Here is an 8,982-nt window from a genome sequence, read left to right on the forward strand (position 1 = left end):
AACATGTCCCCTTCGCCCTGCAGGATCTGATGCAACTGTCTCACTGAGAACAAAGACACGGAGCAGATTATTCCCCTCTGACTATTCAGGGAACAGAAACAACAACCTCAGACTATTCTTTTCCTTTTAGGAACCAAAATAAACCGTGTTTGTCTGCGCTCACCTACACAGCCTGTCTGGGAGAGCAGAGCACCCACTCTGTTGACTTTTCAGGAGACTGAAGCTTAGTGGATACTTCACTGTGGATTCAGTTTTTAAAATTTTCTTTAAAGTAAACAAAAATGCAAATAATAATAAAATACAAATAAAATACAGTATTTAAAGTTAAATTTCTCTGACAAATTATGGCTGAACTCATCTTCTATAAAAAGGAGTTCTAGGGAGGGAGACAATCGACTTGTAATTGTTTGATTAATGGTATATTGGATCAAAAGTTATATTTAAAAAAATATACACTGCTCAAAAAAAATAAAGGGAACACTTTAACATTTAAGTGAACACTGAAGTGTTCCCTTTATTTTTTTGAGCAGTATATATTCTAATCAATAAACTAATTAGGTCCGTTTCGACCTTATTTTATTGTTGTAGTTTGGCCGCCATCCATCAGAGGGCGACGCTGATCATTCTGAAATGATCATATAGAAACAAAGATGGCGGCCAGAACGCGAAAGAGAAAACAGAGTCCGTTGTGGTTGTGGGATGGAAAATCCGCTGTATGCTGTTATATTTTGAAATATAAACACTTGACAAGCTTCTTAATTTTCGCTGTAATAGCGCTGATTCATCCATGGGGCGATCGTGGACATATTCTGACAAATTTAGCTATACGGAAAGGCGGTTAAAGCTCTTGATGCAAGAGAAAATTAAAGTTTTTAAGCAAATAGGCTTATTGTCAGTCGGTACGATCACGAAATGATTGATAATTTGTAGCGTAAGCTGCTTTATGAAGGAATGTCAGTTTGAAGACGGGAGTGTCAGAAAGAGAACGAGTTTTTTTTTTAAAGGGACAGACCAAATTTCAAAGCCTTAAATTGTGAAGTCAATTTTCTTTTAAGATATGCTTTATGTGTGTGTATATATATATATATAACAGAATGTAACATGGTAGTAAGTAAATACTACCCCTTTAAAAATGAAATTCAAATAATCATAGGTTTTTGACCAGCAACAGAAAGGACCTGAGAGGGGACAGGATGACGCCCCCACCCCCCCAACCTCTTTTTAAAAAGCATAATCATAAATGTTTCAGTGGATTCATGAATAAAAGTGCAGGGCTCTACTTCTGCTCACCAAGCGACTAAAAAGCTACCGGAGGATTAAAAATAGCAACCCGAGCAGAGCAGAGGATGAGAGACTTCAAACTGAGTTCAGTCTCCCAAACAAAAACACAGATCTGCAGTAAACATAACTTTGCTTTTATTACTGTATAAACTCAGACTAATTAAAGTCACACACAGTTTGAGACAGCATATCGATATTATTATTGGGGATATGCTAATGTTTTGTTTATATTGGGACCATAATGTTTATTTTGCCATGATGAGTTTGTCTGGATTTGGTTGAGATGCCATTGTTTTCTGTTTTCTTGATCGACGTCTTAAAAGTGTTTTAATTTAGTTAGTTTGTTTTAAGGTTTAAAGTTTAAGGTCCATTTTAACCTTCAGAGTAAAATTAAAGGCCGCTTGTTGGTGATCAGACAAACTGGCTCCTGTCTGTTTACACCGGAAGAGCGACGCGTTTTGTTTTTATTTTTGGCACAGAAAATCAACCCCCCGCTATTTATACATGCCTGAATATTTATATTCAATACCATAACAACAAGTTTTACCTGTAGATGCAGTTTCCATAGCAACGGGAGGCCTTTTCCCGTCCTCCTGGAAAGGATGAAATTGTTGGTGATCCAGGTCGGCCGTCGCGTCGACGCCGCCTCTCGGCTCCCCGAACCTGGCCGCCGTGTTTCCGAACAGGCCGTTCGACTCACGGTCGTCCCCGAACCACCTCCCGTCCGAGCCGAGCTCCTCGCCGGGCTGAGCAGCTGACATGCTGGTTCCTCTGGTCGGACAGACGGTGCCGTTCCCGCGCCTGTCGGTGCTGGATGTATCGGTGCCGGATGGTCGCGCCGACAATCCGAGCTGCGGAGGAGGAGGAGGAGGAGGAAGGGGGGATGGACGGATGGAGGGGAGAGGAGAGGAGAGGAGCGGGGGGTCGATGACAACAACAACGCAGCTGCTGGACCCGGGTCCGCTGAGTCCGGGTCTCTGTAGCGGAGCCTCTGCGGTCGGTTTGGGAACAGGAGCAGGGGAGTGAGGCTGATTGTTTTAGTTCACTGATCCGACGCTGACGTCATGCCGGAGACTCAGTCTTTGGCTCCATGTGGGATAAACACACGAAAGACGTTTCGGACTCGCACCTTCATAATAAACAGACTGTCAGTAAACACGTCGGCTGCAGAAATAATCTGCACATAATCACCTCCCCGAAATATGACAGCCAGCCGGAATTTGACCATAATAAATAATAATTAGTTAATAACCTAAATACATTGAAAGATGAGTGAAAGAGAGCACTGTGCTTGGCATTTTTAAGCATGTATGTCAAGTTGATTTATCATATAATGAGTTCAGAGTTGGGCATTTACATTTACTCAATTACTTTCACTTGAGTAATTTTTAAATGTACTTTTAGGAGTATTTTTTACTTTTACTTTAGTAATTTTATTATGAAGTATTTCTATTCTTACTTAAGTAAAATTTCTGGACTTTCCACCCATTAAATGAAAAAAATGTTTTAACCAAAAATTCACCAGACACAGACACACTCCTGCAGTTTTTGTTAGTTATTTACCTTTTTTTTATTGAAAGAAACTTATTTGGATAAAAATATTTTTCTTTTACCCAATTTTGTTATTTTTTGTTATGAATTATTGTCATTTTGTTCAATTAAATAAAAAAAATTCCACTTTATATTTTGGTCTGTTTGATAATGTATTTTTTAAAATATTAAATGACTGATCATTTGATCAGCACTCAGTAGTAAACTCTTTACCAACTACAGTTTTACTCTTAGTTGAGTAATTTCTTGGATGGCTACTTTTTACTTTTCCTTGAGTAAAATAGTGCTGAAGTAGTGCTACTCTTACTTGGGTAATATTTTTGGTATTAGCTTTCCTTCATGGCTCTCCACCCACGGTCCATTGTTGCAACACAATTCTGACTCAAAGTAGCTTTCAGTTTTAATCCATATGTATTGCAAGTCAAACAATCAGATCCAGTAAAGAACTAAACTCTCATTTTAGGATGCTTTTAAACACAGTAAGCAATAACTACATTGTGGGAATTTGAAATGTGAGTTTATCCTTGTAAAAAGTTCACTGAAATGGAAGTTAATTTTCTAATAAGACTCTTATAGGGAAATGAATATTTTGGATATCTAAATATTCATTTTAAATTTAGGAGTAAATTGTGAAAGGGCAAAAGAGGAAAAACGTTTTTTTTGTATTGCAGTTTTAATTGTAAATAAATGCTTTTAATATTAGTTTAATTTTTATATGTTTTTTTAATATATTTTAATTATCACCAGACCCTAAAATAATTGTAATGTTTTTATCTATACTATTTAGTTTTATAGTTGAAATACTTTATTTAGTTTCTCGGTTTCACATCCCAGATGGCATTTTATTTTGTGTGAATAATAATGATTTATAATTTTTTTATTTTAGTGTTCTCTTTTGTTTAAATCTGAATGGTCGGCTTGCGTGTTAATACAACTACCATTTCAGGAATTTTGAAATATCATAAACTTAAAATTTATAATAAACTCTCAGCTGTAGTAAATCTGAAATACACATTTAAGTTGTACGAATTATATTTTTAAAAAGTACTTTTAAAGTTGGGCTGCACAGTGGCGCAGTTGGTAGAGCTGTTGCCTTGCAGCAAGAAGGTTCTGGGTTCAATTCCCAGCCTGGAGTCTTTCTGCATGGAGTCTCCATGTTCTCCCTGTGCATGGTGGGTTTTCTCCGGGTACTCCAGTTTCCTCCCACAGTCCAAAAACATGACTGTCAGGTTAATTGGCCTCTCCAAATTGCCCCTAGGTGTGAGTGTGTGTGTGCATGGTTGTGTGTCCTGTGTGTCTTTGTGTTGCCCTGCAACAGACTGGCGACCTGTCCAGGGTGACCCCGCCTCCCGCCCAAAACGACAGCTGGAGATAGGCACCAGCAACCCTCCCAACCCCACTGAGGGACAAGGGTGCTAAGAAAATGGATGGATGGACTTTTAAAGTTTGATTTAATTAAATATTCTATTGGCTTGCCATATATAAATGTTCGATTTTTACAGGAGAAATATCTTGCAGTGTGGCGCCCTCATCTGGCGGCTCAGAGGAGGTTCAGCCGTCTCCCTTAGCAACCAGACGCACTGTGCCTGGATACTAACTGCGGAGTGTCCCCTCAATGGACAACGGGGCGGATTTTATTCCATAAAGACTGACATGTGTGTTTTATTTATGCCAGCGCCTCTCTCGCTTAAATGAGGCGCATAAATTAAGGGTGAGAAAATTAGTGTTCGTTGGAGGTTTAGCCTGTGGCGTTAACATCAACTTGTTTGATTCATCCTTTCTTTTCGTCTGTTGTGACTCTTATTTCATTACCAGATGTGTTTTGTGCTTTTGTAGAATTATGTTGCTCAAGGATAAACAGAAGCAATGCTCTGAGAAGGAGGCGGCGCTTAGAAAACTGGTGAGTAAGAAAACACTGCAAAATGAACTGAATGATTAAGCAGGAACAATAAACTTTACAAAACAAGAAATGGTCCACAGGTTGGAATTGTTTATTTTCCGTAATCCACAGGACAGTACGTTTTGAATCTCAGAATTTTTTATTTATTTTTTTACTTTTGAAACTCTGAAATTGTCTCTTTTTTTGTAGAATATATGGGAAATTAATCTCAAATTAGATTTTTTTTCTAGCAAACTTTCGACTTTTCAAACTGAGAAATTTTCACTTTTTTCTAGGGGATTTCTGAAATAAATCTCAAAATTTCTGAGTTTTTTTCTCACTAATTTCCCACTTTTCATGTGCAGAAATTTGAATTGGTTTTTTATAATATTTCTTAGATTAATCTCAAAACTAGATTGCTTTTTGCTAGTAAAACTATTCACTTTTGAAACTAAGGAATTTCCTAATTTTATCTTAAAAATTTATGAAATTAATCTCGAAATTTCAGGGATATTTTTTTTTTTACTTTTCCAGAAATTTCCTGGTTTTTTGCATTAGATTTCTGAGTTAAATTCTTGACTTTTTAAACAGTTTTGGCTCTTAGTTACTGTTGGAATGTTTTAGAAATGGTATTGTCCAGTTAACGATTAATCGATTACTAAATTAGTTGACAATGTTTTTCAGTAATCAATCTGATTAATCGTTTTAGCTTTACATTGCAGTTGCGTGTTTTTGTGTAGTCGTTCTACTCTGAAAGAAGAAAGCTGAGGCAAATCTGTTTGTTTTCTCTGGGCAGTGCTTGATGAACGGGCTGTCCTATGAAAAAATAGCAACTGAAGGGAACAGCATCAGGTCCCTGGAGATCTTCTTCTCTGGTTTCCCGCGGATCATCGGGCTTTCCAGCTTTCCGAACCTCTGCCAGCTCACCATTGTGGGCCAGTGCATAAAACAAATAGAAGGACTGGAGTTGTGTCCACTGCTCCAGGAGCTCTGGATCGTTCAGTGCAGTCTCACTGTAAGCTGTTCACACGCACACACACACACACGCACACACACACACACGCACACACACACACACGCACACACACACACACACACACACGCACGCACGCACACACACACACGCACAAATCACCATTATCCAACATCAATAACAAAACACACTTGTACTTTTGTAACATGAAGCAGTGACATTTTGCTGCGTGTGTCGATTGAAGGAAGTGGCGCCATCTGGTGGACAAATATAAAAAAATGCAACCAAACCAAAATGAAGTCTCATCATTTTCGATTGAGACTTAATTTCATAATTAATCCGCCATATTAACATGGCGATTACATTTTTATTATTAATGAAAAAGTAAATTACAATAATAAAGTCATAAAATTATAAAACTAAGTAAAATATATTAGAATAAAGTCGTATTACAAACTATATGTTATTTTGAAATATTGGGATTTATTCTCCTTATTTCGTCTTTATTTTCGTACGACTGTTCTCCTTTATTCTCATAATATTGTGACTTTTTTCTTGTATTATTTCAGCTTAATTTTTGTAATACAAAGACTTTATTGTAATATTGTTACAACTTTATTCTCATATTATTTTGACTCCTACTGTTATGACTTTATTCTCTAACTATCTGTTGTGGAATTAACGTATAACGTTAACGTTTAACGTATAACGTTTTCAAATGTGCTTGTTTTTTTGATAGCTTAATCAATTTAAGCTAATTTAAGAAACTGAAAGACATTTCAGATTTGTTGTAGAAGAAATATCTTCAAGCAGATTTCAGCGATATTCACTCTTAAATACAAAATGTACCAGTATATATTTTTAATATATTTTTAATATATTTAGTATATATTTTCGCAGTTTTGACCAAATTACTGCTCTGAACATGTTGTTCTTTCAGCAAATGGACTTTTTTTTTTAGCAATTAATTGATTATTAAATTGGTTTCAAAAATGGATTAATCACGATTAATTGTCTTAGAATGAATAGAATAGGGCAAAACCAAATGAATATAAATTAAAGACCAGATGATTGAAGTACCAGTTGATCTAAACCCAATGATCATAATTATAATTGTCTGTGTTCCTGTAAAGAGGTGCTTCTATTGGGTGAATCGTTGAGATCAGAACATTTTACCAGCATGGAGTGATAATAATTCGTCTTTACTGCAGGAGATATCCGGCCTGCAGAACTGTAACCTGCTGGAAAGACTCTACCTGTATGATAATCAAATACAAGAAATAAAGAATTTAGAGCTGCAAGTCAACGTGACGAATCTGTGGCTCAATAATAACTGCATCACAAAGATTCAGGTTGGAACAATTAATTATGTTTACTGTCTGCCTGAATTTTATTTACCGTTTTGTTGGACTGCTTTGTTTATCCCCAAAGGGCCTGAAGTTGATGAAGAATCTGAGGGAACTAAACCTTTCTGATAACTCCATTGAAAAGATCGGTGGGCCTGCTGAATCCTCCCTCTTTGTAACGTTTGATGGAGCTTTTATAGAAAAAAAATAATTGAATATTTGTTTCATTTCTCTCTTTTTTAGGCCACGACCTTGATCCCAATGTCAACCTTGAGATTCTCAATCTGTCCGGGAACAAGATCAGCTCCTTTAAGGTGAGACTGAAAACCAAAACATATCCTTCAGATTCTTTCTCCTAAAAGTATGCTTACTTATTTTTTCAAATCTTATTAAAATCCTCAATTTCACAAAAGGGCATCTCGAAATATTTGTCGGGGGTCTTGGTCAGTTTAGATTTTTCAGATAATTTCTTCAGCAGCAAGAGCACAGGAGTGTGGTTTATAATTTCGGCATCCCAGTAATTTGTAAGGATGCAAGGCTTTGTATGTGTGTGTGTGTGTGTGGGTGTGTGTGTGTGCGTGCGTGTGTGTGCGTGCGTGCGTGCGTGCGTGCGTGCGTGCTTGTCTGTGATACCTTGTGGGGACCTTTTTCCTGACACATACTACACTCCGGGGACCCACTGCTCCTTGTGGGACCGAAGCCTGGTCCCCAAAAGGAAACACTGTTTTTGGGTCAGGGGTCAGATCTAGGACTAAGGTGTGAATTGAGTTTGGGTTAGGGTTTGGACAAGGGTAAGGTTTAGACTGTAGAAATGAATGAAAGTCAATGGAAAGTCCCCACAAAGATAGCCACGCAAACGTGTGTGTGTGTGTGTGTGTGTGTGTGTGTGTTTGTTTACATTCACCGGTCACTTTATTAGGTACACTTGTCCAACTGCTGCTACCAATCACATGACAGCAGCTCAATGCATTTAGGCATGTAGACATGGCGAAGACGATCCACTGCAGCTCAAACTGAGTGTCAGAACGGGGAAGAAGGGTGATTCAAGTGACTTTGGCATCAATAACCATGCCACGTTCAGAAGGGCTGGTTTCAGTATTTCAGAAACTGCTGATCTACTGGGATTTTCACACACAACCATCTCTGGAGTTTGAAGAGAATGGGCCGAAAAAGAGAAGATATCCAGTGAGCGGCAGTTCTGTGGGCGCAAATGCCTTGTTGATGCCAGAAGTCAGAGGAGGAGGAGAGACTGGTTCAAGCTGATAGAACGTCAACATTAACTCAAATAACCACTCGTTACAACCGAGGTCTGCAGAAGAGCATCTCTGTACACAACACGTCGAAGCTTGAGGAGGATCACCTACAGCAGCAGAAGACCACACCGGCTGCTGCTCCTATCAGCTTAGAACAAAACTGAGGCGACAGTCCGCAAAGGCTCACCAAAATTGGACAGTAGAAGATTGGAAAAACGTTGCCTGATCTGATGAGTCTCAATTTCTGCTGCGACATTTGGATGGTCAGGTCAGAATTTGGCGTCAACAAAATGAAAGCTTGGATCCATCCTGCCTGGTATCAACGGTTCAGGCTGGTGGTGGTGCAGTGGTGTGGGGGATATTTTCCAGGCACTTTGGGCCCATTAGTACCAACTGATCAATGTCTCAACGCCACAGCCCACCTGAGTGTTGCTGCTGACCATGTCCATCACTTTATGATCACACTGTACCATCTTCTGATGGCTACTTCCAGCAGGATAACACGCCATGTCATAAAGCACCAACCATCTCAGATTGGTTTCTTGAACAATGAGTTCACTGAACTCGAATGGCCTCCATGGTCATCAGATCTCAATCCAATAGAGCAGCTTTGGGATGTGGTGGAACCGGAGATTCATGTCATGGATGTGCAGCCGACAAATCCACAGCAACTGCGCAATGCTATCATGTCAATATGAA

The 8,982-nt window shown here is 38.6% G+C and overlaps 2 protein-coding genes across 2 annotated transcripts in view; one reads left to right on the plus strand and one right to left on the minus strand.

Moving 5' to 3' along the window:
* The window catches only part of rtn1a (reticulon 1a), a 28,301-nt gene extending 25,807 nt beyond the window's left edge, over window positions 1-2,494 (minus strand). The window contains exon 1 of the mRNA XM_008400045.2: window positions 1,829-2,494. Within this exon, the coding sequence (XP_008398267.1) occupies window positions 1,829-2,042 (214 nt within the window). The 5' untranslated portion in view covers window positions 2,043-2,494. The remainder of the gene's footprint in view (window positions 1-1,828) is intronic.
* Window positions 2,495-4,400: 1,906 nt separating this feature from the next.
* Window positions 4,401-8,982, plus strand: part of lrrc9 (leucine rich repeat containing 9) — a 32,354-nt gene continuing 27,772 nt past the window's right edge. Inside the window, exons 1-6 of the mRNA XM_008400044.2 lie at window positions 4,401-4,543; window positions 4,669-4,732; window positions 5,508-5,726; window positions 6,896-7,036; window positions 7,116-7,179; window positions 7,274-7,344. Of these exons, the coding sequence (XP_008398266.1) occupies window positions 4,673-4,732; window positions 5,508-5,726; window positions 6,896-7,036; window positions 7,116-7,179; window positions 7,274-7,344 (555 nt within the window). The 5' untranslated portion in view covers window positions 4,401-4,543; window positions 4,669-4,672. The remainder of the gene's footprint in view (window positions 4,544-4,668; window positions 4,733-5,507; window positions 5,727-6,895; window positions 7,037-7,115; window positions 7,180-7,273; window positions 7,345-8,982) is intronic.

Source organism: Poecilia reticulata, linkage group LG22, assembly GCF_000633615.1.
Source record: "Poecilia reticulata strain Guanapo linkage group LG22, Guppy_female_1.0+MT, whole genome shotgun sequence".
Lineage (NCBI taxonomy): Eukaryota > Metazoa > Chordata > Actinopteri > Cyprinodontiformes > Poeciliidae > Poecilia > Poecilia reticulata.